General features: G+C 38.4%; 1 protein-coding gene and 1 long non-coding RNA gene across 2 annotated transcripts in view; both read right to left on the bottom strand.

The window, feature by feature from the left end:
- Positions 1 to 126: 126 nt before the first annotated feature.
- LOC111230973 (beta-4C adrenergic receptor-like) lies at positions 127 to 10,269 on the bottom strand. The gene is made up of 2 exons (XM_022757885.1): positions 8,478 to 10,269; positions 127 to 1,248 (listed from the first exon to the last, which is right to left on the bottom strand). Exons 1-2 carry the CDS (start codon positions 9,770 to 9,772, stop codon positions 1,224 to 1,226), a joined length of 1,320 nt encoding a protein of 439 aa, XP_022613606.1. The 5' UTR covers positions 9,773 to 10,269; the 3' UTR covers positions 127 to 1,223.
- Positions 10,270 to 12,610: 2,341 nt separating this feature from the next.
- LOC111231452 overlaps positions 12,611 to 16,520 on the bottom strand; it is a 13,172-nt gene continuing 9,262 nt past the window's right edge. Inside the window, exon 3 of the long non-coding RNA XR_002665500.1 lies at positions 12,611 to 12,681. This is a non-coding gene — a long non-coding RNA (uncharacterized LOC111231452). The remainder of the gene's footprint in view (positions 12,682 to 16,520) is intronic.

Here is a 16,520-nt window from a genome sequence, read left to right as displayed (position 1 = left end):
CAACATTTCTCAAAAATTTAAAACACGATAAAAAATTCAAATGTTCATGGTTTGAGTTGGTCATTTGCAGTTGTCTTACTGATAGAACGTAACATCATAGGGCAGAGGCTTGATCAGTGGTATTCAAATTTCACAATTATATGTCCGGTTGTTTGCACACAAAGTAGACATGACCAGTGTTACACAGTTTTATTTTTTTATTTCTCAATGAAACAGATGATGTTATGTAAGTAATAATGCACAACAAGGTGTCCCAGTACAACAAAATAATGGATGGCGTCAAGTCCATTATTTTTCTATATTTGGACATTTCAGAGTGTGTTATCAAGCTTATACCATGGCTGTTTACCAAAGGAAGAAAGGGAAGGGAGTTTTCTGGAAACATGTAGTGAACGTGTTTTGCTACATTAACCTGCATTTTTTTTTAATACTGTACCTTGCACAATGACATGGTGGTTAATGGTTAAACTGTAATGAGTTTTGTTTGAGATGTCCTGATTTAACATTTTAACAGCCATTTTTTCATAGCCATGGTATAACTTAATATAGAGTAGGGGATTTAAGCAAGATAACTATTGTGCGGAGAAAAATTAAGACTGAAATCAGATACCAGAATTGAGTATTGAATGCACAGCCCTTTGGTTTAGCTGATATTACACTGAACAGTTTATGTGATGGAAAATGAATCTTTCTTAACTGGACAGTAAAGACAACCTTGCCCAAATTACGACCTTGTATCAAGTTAGCCAACTTTTGTATTTTGCTACAGAGTCAGTGTATCATAAATAGATAACTTACCAGATAATATACTGTACAAAATTTGTTTCTGTCTAACATTTTTGAAACCACAGGCCACATGCAGTGTGTCCAAAGGTTTACTGGAATGCATTCAAACCTTGGAGTTGAGTCTTATTCAGGAACAGAGAGTCTTTTGCAAACAGTATTTAGATGACACTGGGCGGTTCAACTTTGGTGTCAGCTAATGTCTGTGAAGTGCTGAGTTGCAGCAGGCCAGCTCCTGTCCACAGAGACAGTCACAGGGTTCCTGTCTGTCTCCCCGAACAGTCAATCCACTCATCTCTTTGGGGTTCAGCTACGTTCATCAGGGCCAGTGGTCTTTTCTTTAGCTTGTCTTCACTGCTGTTTGGTCTCAACCTTCACAGCAGTCACAGTAATGGCTGGAGAACATAGTTTGCTTCAGTAGCTTGACATTTTACAGTTCATCAGTCTTTTTCCTGCAACGTGAAGCTGAAAAGAGATGGACATATTTAGTGTTTCTATTGTAGTGAATGCCCCTACTACAGTAGACACATGATTTATCATGCACAAAGAGTATTTTAAAAGTAGTAGGAGTAGGACATCAATCTGGGAGGAATTGTCATTACAATCAGTCTGACTTTCTGTTTTGTAATTGTGCTTATTTGATCTCGGTTGTAAAAGTTAAGATAAGGGGCTGAAGTTGACCATGATGAACAGATCCAAAATCTCATTGGATTTCAGTATCACTGGAAAGTACCTGATGCCAATGCCAGCTTCCTATGTCATTATGAGTCTCTGATATATCTCTGATTTGCTGTGCAGCCCTTTTGAGATGTAACCCTACAAACAATGAGCTTCTTGCTGTGCATTTCTGTGTTACCTGTTGGCCTGTGCTGGTCACACCCTGTGCAGTATTTCAGGTCATATCAGATAAGAAGGCGCCAAGACAACAACATTGATTTGTTGTCTTTCAGGTTATTCATAGGTATGTTTGTGTTTTCATGGAGAAAACAACCTTGATATAATCATTGTACCTGTTCCCTTTTTTTTATTTATTTTTTCCTTCTAATTACAAAGTTGCCCTCATCGGTTTATCTTTTGTGAAACTCTACCTTTTTCCCCAACAAGACAGGAATTCTGATGCTATCACCTCCACTGTACATGTCTCCACAGGAAGACATAAACTACCCATAACTCTAAAATACACAGTAATGTGAAAGCATACAGGAAGAAATATGAAGGAAGTAATTTACAGTGTGGCTTCATCAGAATTCCCATAGTTTAAGTCTTTTCACAGTATGTACAGTTGAATCACTGCAGCCTTTCGTCTATTGCGCTCGTGGTAAAGTTTAGTGATTTTAAGCTGATGCATTTGGAAAAAAAAAACCCTCCAGCAATAATAACCTGTTATATATTCTGATGAGTCTCACATTCACTGTTGAGTCATTGGATTATTTTCTATTACAAACCACAGGCATAACATGCAGAGTCTCCGTTCAAGTTAATGGAGCTAAGCTCATCAAAATGAAGGAAAATTCATCCATCATCTGTGGCGTGTGTATTTTCTGTCTTAAAATCTGTCCGTCAAGTCAGGATAGCATTCACCAACATAATGACTGCAAATAGAAATGAATTAGTTATCATATTTTCACTACTTTGTTTTTTGATGGTTCTACAAGTTGCAGGGGTGAATATTAAAAAATGTACATATGATTAAAGAAATGTTTATAACATAGCAGAGTCTCATTATGAAACAAAACTCAGCTACAGAGGATTTTTCCTATGAAAAGTAGAGCTTGACATTAAATCAGATGTATTGTAATCTACAACACTGTGAATCTCTTACTGAATTCTGAACTAAATGTAAATCTTCAATAAATAAAAAGTGTGAATCCCTAAAAATTAAACTTAGAACAGCCATAATACAACCACCGGTCATATGTAACCAGACCAATCAATCAGCAAGTCCAGTATCGAAAGCTGTAATTGTCAAAATGAGTGATACTGTAATTAATCCTGATCAACATAAAAGGAAGTCAATAGGAGAACAGAACTATCATATACTAATGTATTTAGAATATACTGAACGATTTATATACAAACCACCTCTGAGTACAGTAAATCAGTGTAATAGAAAATCATTTTCTATTTTTATGATCAAGTCAAGCGTTACACTTGAATCTGTTGAATAATACCAACAGCTTTGAAATACAATACAAATATTGCATTTTAATAGTTAAAATCATCTATTCATTATTTATCAGATATTAAGCATTAGAATATAGATCTCTTGCATTCTGCTGTTGTTAATGTAATACACAATCTTGATATGGAAAGCTTCAGTTATATGGATAAAGCAAAAGAACGTCCAGTTGGAGTTTATTGCGTTTTTATCTGTACAAACCTTAACAAATTAAAGTTGAACCCTTTTTAAGTGTTTGCTCAAGTCCCGGATGCCTCCTTTTTAAAGAATGATGCAGTGATTGGCTCTGATATCAGCCAGGCTTGAAAGGGAGTGTTGGAGGTTTCCCACAGGTCACAACCAACATGTTTTGTTTTATCTCGCTCCTTGTTTCATGCTCTCTCAGGCCTGATCTCGCTCTAATTAAATTTACATTATGGAAATCAGTGTGAGAAGTTGGGTCAGAGGCACTGTTAGCATACTGCAGAGAAAAGCTCAGACTTACAGGGTTCACAGCACAGGAAAAAAAGTATTAGCGCACACAGGCCCCTCCTAAAACACCATCAAAACATCATGTCATCCTAATGTGTGCCTAATGATATGCTCACTGCAGTGCCTTAACCTATTACACAGGTCGCTTTGAAATCACATGGAGCTGTAACCTGCCACACATTAGCAGCTCAGTGTAGTAAAGAGCTTGTCAATCACAGGCTCTGCAGAAAACGTCTGCCGCCAGTTCAAATTCTTGTTTTAACACATGACTTATCCTGCACAGTGCATGGCACATTAGAAATAACTGTTTACACTTTTATTCAATTTTCTTCCATATTTACTTCATGCAATATTTTTTCACACTAACAAAGTGGCCTTTAATACAGCATCAGGTGCTTTGGGAGGATACAGCATGCATGTGTGGGAAACACAATTATATCTTCATATTTAGCCAGGATAATGATTCAATTTGCTCCTGTAACACACAGTTACCTACAGTATAAACCTTAGATGCCAGGCTTATAAACACAATGTCCTTTTAGATTAGTCCTTATGAGTTGTCAACTAATATGTCTGAAATATTTACACAATCATTTGGAGTAATGAGCCACTTGTGGTGACGTTAGTGAGTCAGTATTTATACTTCTCCACCATCTCTCTCTGCTTTGTGTGATGTCTGGTTATTTGTGCTTATTTTAGCTCGCCACAGCTGAAAGTTCACAAGCAGAGAATAAGAACATATATCCAAATATGTACCATATTTCTTCAATTTTAGCTTATGAGCAGATTTTTCTGTTGGCTACCAATGAGAAAAGAGTCAACAACAGTTCAGTGTAAACACCTGCACTGGTCATCAGATATTGTTTTAGAGCAAAATCTACACTGAGTGATTTCTTCTCAATGTGCCATTAGCGTCTGCTTTACACATGATATCATATTAATGTTTATCCCTAGTTTTTCAAGGGTGGAAACTATTTTTAGTGTGCCTTTCATGGCTGTGCGAGATTTCGTTTTATCAAGCTGTTTTCTCAGTTACTCAGCAACATGTTCACAAGTCGTTTCCTCACGCGTGTCTCTTGATACTTTAATTGTGATGCACCGGCACAGCTGTAGCACACAACGTGTTTCCTGTAGAGTATGAGCTCTATAATAATGATATTATTCCATGCACTCGCATGCCTCTGTGGCTGCTGTAAATGTAACTCTGCAAGCATACTAGTCCTGTGTCTTTAATCCGCTCAAGAGGAGAGTTGTAGTCATGTTTCGAAACCACTCCATCAGATATCTAACAGAAACTCTTCGTTTCTGCTCCACTTTCACACTGCAATTTAGTCCACAACCTAGTTGGCAGCTGCCCTATGAAATAAAATGTTCCGTTCTCTGTTAGCTTAACTTTACTGTGCTCAATCACGGATAAACTGTGCTAACAAACTCCCTCTGCTCATAACACACAGCGATGCCTTTCAAATATATGACGACTTTGTCTTAAATAACTCCAATACACATAGTTGGTCTAATGTAGAAACAGGCTGTCTCACTTTCGAGCAACATGACTGACAAAAACAAACAAAGCCACAACAAAACCCTCGTGAAGATCAAAACATTTCTAATACAAGGTGTATTAAAATTGTTGTTACGCAGGGAATCTGTGAAAAATTGCACTTGTAACATGGTGCATACGTGACAGAGGCTGGAAGCTGCTGTGGATGTTGATAAGGGCAGCAGTGATATGCCTGCATGTATTTCTGTGAAAACAAAGTAACCATTGATAATGGCCATTCTGTGCTTTGTGGGGCAGCCACCTGTCCCTAGTAACCACTCATGTCAGTGGTTGCACCTTGCTTTTTATCAGCCCTGGGAGACATCAGCCCCTGACTTAAGTAACCCTGCTGTTACATGTTGTCGTGGGGTTTAGAGGAAATATGCTGCTCAGCTGCTCTTTTGCGTTGCAAGTTAAATACATGTAGAAAGTTGACAGGGATGACTGTGGAGCACATGGTCTCCAGATACCTAGCATGGCATTATTGGCACTCTGAAGCAACATCTTCAGCAGTCCAGACCCTACCTGAAACAGTTTGTCATATTCCTTCACGAAACCTGTCTTGGAGCCGTGGCCCTGTTAGAGTCATTCTCCAGCGGCTGGTCTCACTTACATTTGTAATCCTGCTCAAAGCACAGGGTGAGTCGGCTGAGCCTTCCCCTTGGGCTGATTTACTACAGAACACACCAGGCTCCTTTTAAGGAAGACTTTTATATGCTTCTAAATGTCTCCTGTTTTACAGCCCCATTGATTATGTCTGTAAAATTCCACTGAGGGGATGTCATGTAAAGAGAATAGAGACATGATATATAGTTTTGCAATGTAAATATTTAAAATGAAACATCCCTCTGTCATAAAACTGGGTTACTCATGGGAATTCATATGCCAAGGCAAGGCACTCTGTCATGTAAGAGTTGTGCCACTTGTCAAATGAAATTGAATTTGGAGTTGTGAATTTAAATTTTGTGCTCTGTAGTTGAACAACTTATTTTATAGATATAGAAATTCATATATACAATTCCAAAGACAGCTCATACAAAAGCTGACAACATAACAGCACTTAAAAACTTCAATTATGACACATGTTGGGGACATCAACCCTACATGGTTATTAAATATTAGTTATTATGATAAGTTCTTACATTTTCAACAGTCATACTTGTAAAGTAAAGTATATTCTTTGTCTTATTTGTAATAATAAAGTCATAATAATAATGAACAGAAAGCCCTCTGGGAACTGAATCTGAAATCTTGTAAGTCATTTCTAAACTTTGTTACTGAAATTTAAGTTTAATAAAATAAAAAAAAAAAAAGGGTTTCAACTAAATTCAGACCAGAAACTTCAAATTTACAGCAAATTCATTCATTATTACTTCACAGATAAGCTAAAAACTTTCTAAATTCTACCAATTAGACCATAATTCACAATTATAAGGATGTATCTTCTTGTATGTGACAGGCTGACTGCTTTCGGCTTGTGGTGTATTAAATAATAATGGATCAAATATTCAGCCGTCCTACCCCAGTTAACCTGTGTTAACGAGGGGGTTCTCATTGGCTGTCTGTCTTGTAAACAGCCTCTCCAGTTATGGGGGAAGTCTTGTGTGTAAGTGATAAAGATTTATCTTCTGCAGGGGGTGTTGGGCAGGGCGCACTGAGGCCCACTGACAGGCAGGGAGGCAAACCAACATTTAAAAATGTCCTCAAATGTGCCATGCTGTTCTCGGAATTAAGCTTGCACACATCGTCCTGCGGTTTTACAGAGCCACTTTACAGTCATCTTCATCATGATGGGACACAGTTTCTTTCAGATACCAGATAATGAAATTGCCCAAGAAAAAAAAAAAAACATTTACAGTTTGAGGTTTCTATAAAATACAAAATTGGTTAATGATGTTGTTATCTATTATTAACAAGTGTGCTAAAAAACAAACTACCCACCCCAAACACAGTACTGTACTGTACTGTGGGCATCTGTGAGTTATTTTTACCACATTGACATCAGCCAGATTAAAAGATGTGCAGTAACCCATACAGGTGCAGTCCTCAAAGGTTTATTTAATCAAGGATGAAAACCCATATATTATGTTTCACTTTTAGCTTCAGCTTCAGCTAACAGCCCAACAGCAGCCAATTCTTCAGAAATGATTTATTTTTCTGCACTGTTCCTCTCAGTCTATTTTACTTCAGGAGAGCAGCACATTGACGTATTAGAATATGTCCAAATATGGATTTCTACTTTTATTAAATGCACAGTGGGCAATAAAATAGCCATTTTCTATCTCACTCATATTTGATCAAATTTTATCTGTAGCCCCGAGGATATTTTTGAATATCTTTGTCTTTATATTGTGCATACTGTATATCAATTGTATATAGTAAGCAGAATGCCAGGTGGGTGTGTGGTTATCTACAGTCAAACCAGTATATACTGTATATAAAGGTTATATATACAGGCAGTGCATAAGTGTGTGTGTGTGTGTGTGTGTGTGTGTGTGTGTATACACACACACACACACACACACACACACACATTTATATATACATATAATATATTATGTGATGAGAGGAAAACCAATAGATATTTTTCTGTTAACTATTTTAATGTTTAGTTTCTGAACATCATGAAACCCACCCTTAAAGACGCCTTTAAAAACCAGTTTAAAATGTTTAAGAGTTTTCCCTAATAATGAGTGGCTTTTTGTAATACTAGAAATTACTTATAAAGCATTTTGCATTTTGTTGTGTTCCATTATTTTTTAAACTGAAACTAGCACACAACAAGTACACATGCGTAGGTGTGTTTTTATCACCATTATTGTGCAGTACCCTGTTAATCCACAGCAGGCTGTCCAAAAACAGTAAGCAATGTAAATTGTTTGATTCTCCGTGACATTCACTGTAAGTCTTCACACTTCTGCTTCACCGTGCAAATGGTCTGCTCACATGCCACATGATAGGCAACTGATGTAACACTAAGCTACATGGAATTAATGGAAAAAAGGGACAAAAGCACATAGGAAATCTGAGATTTGAAACCAGTGGCTGCAGTCACAGTAACCTAATAAACCTCTCTGTCCTTTCAGTATCACAGAGTTGATCAGAAATTTATGAGCTACTCTCAAATAAGATGCACTGAGATTTCAAAATGTAATACTATGTGTACTATTATAAAAGATATTTTATTTAATCATTTTATCAATTAAAACTTTCAGAAGAGTTAGACACAAAGTGTGACTTTGTAGTAATGCACATTAATGTTGTATAATGAAGATGTTGCCATCGAGACTGGTAAGTGTGTAGCCGTTAACTGCTGTTTTTGTGTTTGACAGTCAGTGGGTGAGCATGAGCTGTCAAAACTTTACACTTCCTCGTCTTTAAACACTGACATCACTTTTGTACTTAAGGAGGTAGATGCATTCATGTGTTTGTACAAAGTGAAACATTCATCACAGTTATAAAGTGCACTATAAGGTGAAAATGAGATAAGACAAAGGAACTTACAATTTGGTTTCTGGTTCTGATAAGTCACTGAACTGTGTGCTGCCGTTGGACTGCAGAGGACCAGGGGAAGCCTCCTCATTTGTGGCCAAGCCCTCGTTACCCTCAGTCCTACTGGTCGGAGACTTTTGGAAAGAGCCAGCTGTGCCTGACTCAGCTTGCCATAGAAAGCATGAGCAGCGAGTCCGCAGCTCTTTATAGAAAGTATTGAGCTGTGGGGTGGACAGCCACGGGCAGCCAAGCAGGCTCTTGAAAGCTGCACGAAACTCTGGACTCCTGCAATAGATGATAGGATTGAGGCCGGAGTTGATGTAACCCAGCCAGTTTAACAGTCTGAAGATCTTCTCAGGGGGAACGTCTCTGTTGAAAGCATTTATGATGTTGGCAACAAAGAACGGCAGCCAGCACACAGTGAAGGTCCCCATGATGATACCCAAAGTCTTGAGGGCCTTCTGCTCTTTGACCAGTATGAGGCGTGACGGCCTTCGCTTGACACTCTTTCTCCTCACTGCACTGTTGCAGCTGGTGGAGCCCACACACGCCGATGGCAGGATATTGTTGATGTGGGGACTGACTTGCATCTGTGCTGTTGTACACTCATTCTGGAAACGCATTCGATTCTTATCTATGAGCTGGACCTGCCGTGTCGCTATCAGAAATACTTTGGCATACACAAATATCATTATGAGCAGTGGAATGTAAAAAGACACTGTAGAAGATACAATAGCAAAGGTGCGCGTGGTCACAAAGTCACAGCATGAATCAAGTTTGTAGCACGACTTCGCTTCAGGGTCTTCTGAACGCCAGTACCCTTTCATAATTGGCACAAAAGAAATTAAGGCAGACACGACCCATACTAAACAAACTATTATTCTGGCGCGCCACTTACTGAGTAGAACCTTGTATCGGAGCGGCCTTGTAATTGCTATATACCTATCCACTGCTATGACACACAGTGTCTCGATGCTCGCTGTCACACACAGGACGTCCACAGAGGTCCAGAAGTCACAAAATAAGAGACCAAGCATCCAGTTACCAGTCACCACTATTGTGGCCCCCAGAGGCACCACGAAGACCCCCATGATGAGGTCTGCACACGCCAGAGACATGATGAAGATGTTTGTCGTTGTCTGTAGCTGCGAAGTGCGCGCTATAGCGATGATGACCAGCAGGTTTCCCACCACAATGGTCAGTATGATGATGACCAGTATGATGAGGCTCCAGGGTCCCGCTGGATCATGGTACGGTTTTGTTTCGTTAATCAGCAAGGATGCTGAAGTGCTCAGGTTTCCATCCATTATTCAGCAGCTCAGTTCAGTCAGAGGAAGTTGAAGATGTGTTTTTCACGTCAAAGTGAACAAAACTGAAAAATCTGCACTTCTTACAAGCATCATAAATCTGCTCTAATTAAGTTGTTTTCCTTGCTAAATACTTTTTATTGCTTACATTTCACACCTCGGGAGTCTTGTTTTGCAGTGTTCAAAAGGCAGTAAAGGCTCTCCATGTTTCCAAAGATGTGATTGTTTGTGCTAGTTCCTCTGGCCTAGGCAACAACAACATGATCTCCAAGAAGATGTATCCAAACTGTCCACAAAGCCGAAACAATATTAGTTCATGGAGTTGCAGCACTTTTATGAATCCAAGAAATGTCAAAATATCAAGTGAAAAAAAAGTAGAGAAGAAAACTCAGTCTGGTCCATTTAAATCCATCCACTGGGATTAGTTTGCAGTGTTTTCGCTGAATCTTGCCTGAGCCACAGTTGGACTGTTTGGAGATCAACAGTGACGCTGCTGCAAGAACCACCAGAGTGCACCAGAGTGGCTGCCCACTCTTTCTTTTACTCTCTCTCTCTCTCTCTCTCTCTCTCTCTCTCTCTCTCTCTCCCTCCCTCTCCCTCTCTGTGTGTGCAGGTTGCCCAAGATTGTATTGGCTCTAATCACGCCCTGGCTGAAACCAGAGGGGAGGAGTTGAAAAGTGTGCCTGTGTGTCGAAGCCAGTAGCCAATAGAGCCACATACATATTAATAATGACACACAGATGCATATACATCACTATAAGCAAAGAACTATTCCTGCATCAGAGCATGTAAAATGTCACATTAGAACTGCAAAATCATCTCTGTGACACATGCATTGTTTACTTGTAAGTTTAAAAGTATGTGATGACCATCAGCTGGTTACTCTTTAATGTCACTGATGTTGTCTTGAAAGTAGCAGCTAAACTGAGCCTGTTACCCCATTAACTGTATCAGTCACCTGACTGTGTCAACAATGTGACAGACTTTTCCACTGTTGGCCTCTGTTCTCTTCGTCAAATGATGCTGCAATATGTGAAACACACACTGCCAAGGCTCAAAAACATTTTTTTTGTCATTTATTTCAACACCAGTTTTGCAGTGAACATAATATTTGCCCATTTTGGCGAGTTTAGCTGTTTAATTGCGATTATCATTTCCACTTTAATGCTACAACTCTAAAGATTTATTTGTAATACAGTTTGTGGTCAGCTTCCCAGACCACAAGGCACGAGGCACCCCCAACTGCAGAGAACAGGAAATAAGTGCCCTCCCTTTGACTCAAAGCTGTAAATGAAAATAGTAGATCGCTATCTCGCTGTTACTCAAGCCCGTGCGCTGAAGAAGAACAATCAGGCAAATGCCTTCCATGCGATTCACTTCAGATATCCAGCACTCTGCTGCTGTGCTTAGCTGTCTTGTCACCGAGCAGTTCCTTCTTTGGTCTGATCAGCTCTACATCTGCAGCTGTGATAGCTCATCTGCGCTTATTCCAACTTTGCATTTTACTTCTATTTAATGAGGATAAACAGGCCAATACTCGCATTCGAATTCATACATTTATTGGTAGTTATAAAACTTTTACAAATATATTTAACCATTCATTCTTTAGAGCAGCCATAATCAATATTTTTATATTAACAATTGTATTGTAATTGACACAATGGAAAAAAATGTGACTATGATGTGAAAAGGGTTATCAAGCCAGTGGTTTTGAGGGGGAACTTGAATCATGAGATAGGTTGACAAGAATCACTGAGTTGCCATGCTGACTGAATACATGTTTAAACATCTGCTATTAGTTTTTTCATAGGTCTGAAGGCGCTTGTACTTAACGGAATACCTTACATTTTGGTAAATACACTCATTCACTTTCCTGCTGTCGAGTCAGATGAGGCGATCGATACCACTCTCCTATCTGTTCAGTATTAAGCTACAGCCAAGAAGTGATTAGCTTAGCTTGGAATTAAACAAGTCAGGCAGCTAGCATGGCTCTGTCTGAAGATTTAAAAAACTCCTTCTACTAGCACATCTAAAGCGCAGTAAATTTTGGTGGTACCTGGATTTTGTTACCTGAGCACAGGGCCAGGTGAGCTGATCCTGTTGGTCTTTGTGCCAAGCTAAGCTAACAGCTGCTAGCTCCTGCTTCCTGTTGAAAATATTGACATAAGAGTGGTATCAATTTTCTCGTCTAACTCTGGACAAGAAAGCGAACAAGCACATTTCCCAAAATGTCAAACCATTCTTTTTTGGGTTTTTTGAGTAGCTTTTGCTTAAAGCATAGCATCATATTTGGGTTGGTAAATGCATCATGACAGACACTGAACATTTCACAGACTACACAGAGGCTCTTTCTTCATTTAATTGAACATGAGATTTTATGTCTACAGTAGGTAGAAAGCTGACTGCATCTGTACTTATTTGTTAATAAAAGTCATTCCTAAAATTAATGGTCTTGAGAGGGAATCTAATAGATGTTTAATCAAATTGCATTGTATTATAGCATGCTTTTCTTTGCCATCATATACACAATGTCTCCCTTCCTTTTTGCCCCATTTAGGTTTAAATAGATTTTTTTATTTTCTTTTAGTCTGGGGCGCTTTGTCACTCATCCAACAGGAAGTTGTGGAGTATCGAGTGCATTCACAAAAGGGGAAAAGCGGGCAAAAGCAAAACACTGGCGCCTTTTTAAACTTGATGACCAAGAGGCCCCATCTGACAGCATTTCTGTAGATGGAGGTCACCGCTGTGGAGCTGACAGCTTGACAGCTGCTCATTTGTCTTTGCGTGAGAAGATGCCGTTGGTGGATCTGGACCTGGTCCTAGTCTAGTCAAGCACAGCAGCTGGCACAAGCTGAGTTGTTGATAGTGAAATCAGCCGTGACATCTTTCTCACCATCATTGAGAGACTCCTGTAATGGTAACATTAGTATACTGTGCATGCTGTGATTCATATTGCATGATAAGTCATTTGCAAAAATAGTCTTCTACTTTCACTTTCTGCGACTGACAACATGAATAATAGTTTGTGATTTTAATTGCACTATGAGGTAATTCACCCATTGAATGTTTAATCATGTGCAAATCTTTTAACATGGTACTCCAGTGCACTTGACCTCAGCAGTATTTCACCTGTTCCCTGCTTTGTGTGAAATGAGTTATAACTTTTATTTCTCCAGTCTTTATTGAAAAACATTCAAATATACAAACAGTGCAGACGTGTACTCAACGTAATTGTATACAGAGAATCAAGGAAAGTTATAAATGAAAAAAAGAATATTAATGATAATAAAGAGTTGGAGTTAAATAAACTTCATTAGTATAAAATTATGAAAAAAAATGTTATTCCTCTTTACAGAGTACAATATTCAACATTCGACATTTTTATTTTTTTTAGTGTTAATAAGTTTGACAGTCTTAATATAATCTTTAATTTCACAGAAGAATCCAGTGAAATTGTGACTTTTGTTATTCTGAATTTATGTACAAGAAATGTATGTCTAGAATCAACACATTTACATGAATTCAATGTTACATTTACCATGTTCAAAATGTGTAATGACATTTTTACAGTCAATTTTAATATATTTATACTGTACATATATATCATTTGAGTCCAAAAGTAACTAACTGCATAAGAAAGTAAATTAAATGTATTTTAAGATTCTGGTTCATCATTGCAAAAATTAGATTTGTTTTCAATGTCTAAAAATTGTGAGAAATATAGGTTTGTTGATTTTGTTAGATATACTGTAGGCCTATATTGTGTAAAATTAAAGTACTCCTTACATCTACTTATCTGGTAATAGCCATGTTCTCTCACTTTTCATCTGGGAGTAATTTTCCTTCTGTCATAGAAAGTATTACGTATGTTTGTTGTTGCATTTAAGTAAATTACATGCTCTGCGTGTTAGATTTTAGATTTTAACAAGACAGATTCGTTCATAACTAAACAATCAGTCACTGGAATCAAAGAGATAACTCACATAAACAACAAGGGCACTCAGTAGAGAACAGACCTCTGCCAAGGCCAGTGTCAAACAACAAAATTTAATGGGTTCTTCCCTGACCCATACCTCATCCCTCCACCGAGTTTGGTGCAAATTGGTTCAGTACTCTTTTTGGTAATCCTGCTGATAAATAAACACAGCCATTACCTTGGCAGAAGTAATAACTTCAACCCAATTTTGCTTAAATGTTGATTTTTTCCCTGCAGTAATGTCTTCATTATTCCATATGATGGTTTTGTGTGGGGAAAAGTTGCGCTTATAGAAAGAGCACAACTACAAAGAGTTGTAACTTCATACTTCCTCGAAAGACAGCCAGATTTAGTCTGCAGAACAGTGCGGGATTTGCTCAGTTCGTGATGGCTGCCTGTAAATCATCAGAGCAGTCATGATGCTTTAGAAAGCCTGTTTATTACATGCTCACTGTCCACATATACTGTACCGTGGGAGTGCCTCCCCCCTCTTCATGGAAACCTCATAGATGATACGTTCTAATCAGCTAGTGAGCTATTCAAAAACCTCCTGGTATGTCTCTCTTAAGACTAAGAGCAAATAGTGCAGGCCTGATCCGTGGCAGCCATCTGGACTTTACAAGCTTGCATTTCAATTCACAACGCAATTCATCTGGTCTTTGCCAATACTCCCATGCTTGAAAAAGTCCACACACTCCCCCACTCACTGCCAATGGCGAAAGCCTGAGGGTGTAAATCTTGCCGACATCAGAGTTTGCTCATATTCAGCAGCACTGATCGCAGGCCATTTGTTAAACACTACATGTGAATTTTTTTAATTGAGTGGCTCAAGATGTTGTTTGGATCTGCTGAAATGTGCTCAAGATTGCTCTACCAGAAGGAGACAAGAGAGACGTTTAATGTCTTCGTCCTGTCAAACAAAGGTAGTACAGGAGCCAGCGGTGAGAGTGTAAACACGCAATACAAAAAAGGTCAAGCTGTTCCATTTAAGAAAGGCTGCACTTTTAATCTGACTGCACAATCTGTCACATGTTCATGATCCTACAGGTTTAAGGACTGTGATCGAAATCCAGATTAAATCATTCTTTCCACACCACACCTTCAGTGCAGTTTGGATTGTTGTGACTTTTTTTTTTTTTGTGTTAATAAGTTTGACAGCCTTAATAATCTTTAATTTCACAGAAGAATCCAGTGAAATTGTACTTTTGTTATTCTGAATTTTATGTACAAGAAATGTATGTCTAGAATCAACACATTTACATGAATCAAGTGTACATTTACCATGTTCAAATGTGTAATGACATTTTTAACAGTCAATTTTAATATATTTATATTAATATACAATATATTTGAGTCCAAAAGTAACTAACTGCAAATGAAAAGTAAAATAAATGTGTTTTAAGATTCTGGTTCATCATTGCAAAAATTAGATTTGTTTTCAATGTCTAAAAATTGTGAGAATATAGGTTTGTTGATTTTGTTAGATATACTGTAGGCCTATATTGTGTAAAATTAAAGTACTCCTTACATCTACTTATCTGGTAATAGCCATGTTCTCTCACTTTTCATCTGGGGTTAATTTTCCTTCTGTCATAGAAGAATTTACGTATGTTTGTTGTTGCATTTAAGTAAATTACATGCTCTGCGTGTTAGATTTTAGATTTTAACAAGACAGATTCGTTCATAACTAAACAATCAGTCACTGGAATCAAAGAGATAACTCACATAAACAACAAGGGCACTCAGTAGAGAACAGACCTCTGCCAAGGCCAGTGTCAAACAACAAAATTTAATGGGTTCTTCCCTGACCCATACTCATCCCTCCACCGAGTTTGGTGCAAATTGGTTTAGTACTCTTTTTTGGTAATCCTGCTGATAAATAACAGGCCATACCTTGGCAGAAGTAATAACTTCAACCCAATTTTGCTTTAAATGTTTGATTTTTTCCCTGCAGTAATGTCTTCATTATTCCATATGATGGTTTTGTGTGGGGAAAAGTTGCGCTTATAGAAAGAGTAACAACTACAAAGAGTTGTAACTTCATACTTCCTCGAAAGACAGCCAGATTTAGTCTGCAGAACAGTGCGGGATTTGCTCAGTTTCGTGATGGCTGCCTGTAAATCATCAGAGCAGTCATGATGCTTTAGAAAGCCTGTTTATTACATGCTCACTGTCCACATATACTGTACCGTGGAGTGCTCCCCCCTCTTCATGGAAACCTCATAGATGATACGTTCTAATCAGCTAGTGAGCTATTCAAAAACCTCCTGGTATGTCTCTCTTAAGACTAAGAGAAATAGTGCAGGCCTGAATCTCGTGCACCATGGTGGTTTACAAGCTTGCATTCAAGTGTCAACAACGCCAATTCATCTGGTCTTTGAGAATCCCATGCTTGAAAGAGTCCACACAACTCCCGCCATTCACTGCCAGGAAGTGCGAGGAGGGTGAGTAGTTGCCGAAGCATCAGAGTTTCTCATATTCAGCAGCACTGATCGTGGAGGCCATTTGTGTTAAAAGCACTAATGTGAATTTTTTTAATTGAGTGGCTTCAAGAGTGGTATTGGGATCTGCTGAAACAATGTGCCTCAAGGATTGCTTCTACACAGAAGAGGAACAAGAGAGACGTTTAAGATGTCTTCGTCCTGTCAAACAAAGGTAGTACAGGAGCCAGCGGTGAGAGTATGAATAACACGCAATACAAAAAGGTCAAGCTGTTCTCATTAAGAATGCTGCAACTGTATTTTAAATCTGACTCGCACAATATGTTTCACG

Source organism: Seriola dumerili, unplaced genomic scaffold (assembly GCF_002260705.1).
Source record: "Seriola dumerili isolate Sdu_G_001 unplaced genomic scaffold, Sdu_1.0 BDQW01000017.1, whole genome shotgun sequence".
Taxonomy (NCBI): Eukaryota; Metazoa; Chordata; class Actinopteri; order Carangiformes; family Carangidae; genus Seriola; species Seriola dumerili.
The sequence above is the reverse complement of the archived record's forward strand: the minus strand, read 5'-3'. Positions and strand labels throughout refer to the sequence as shown.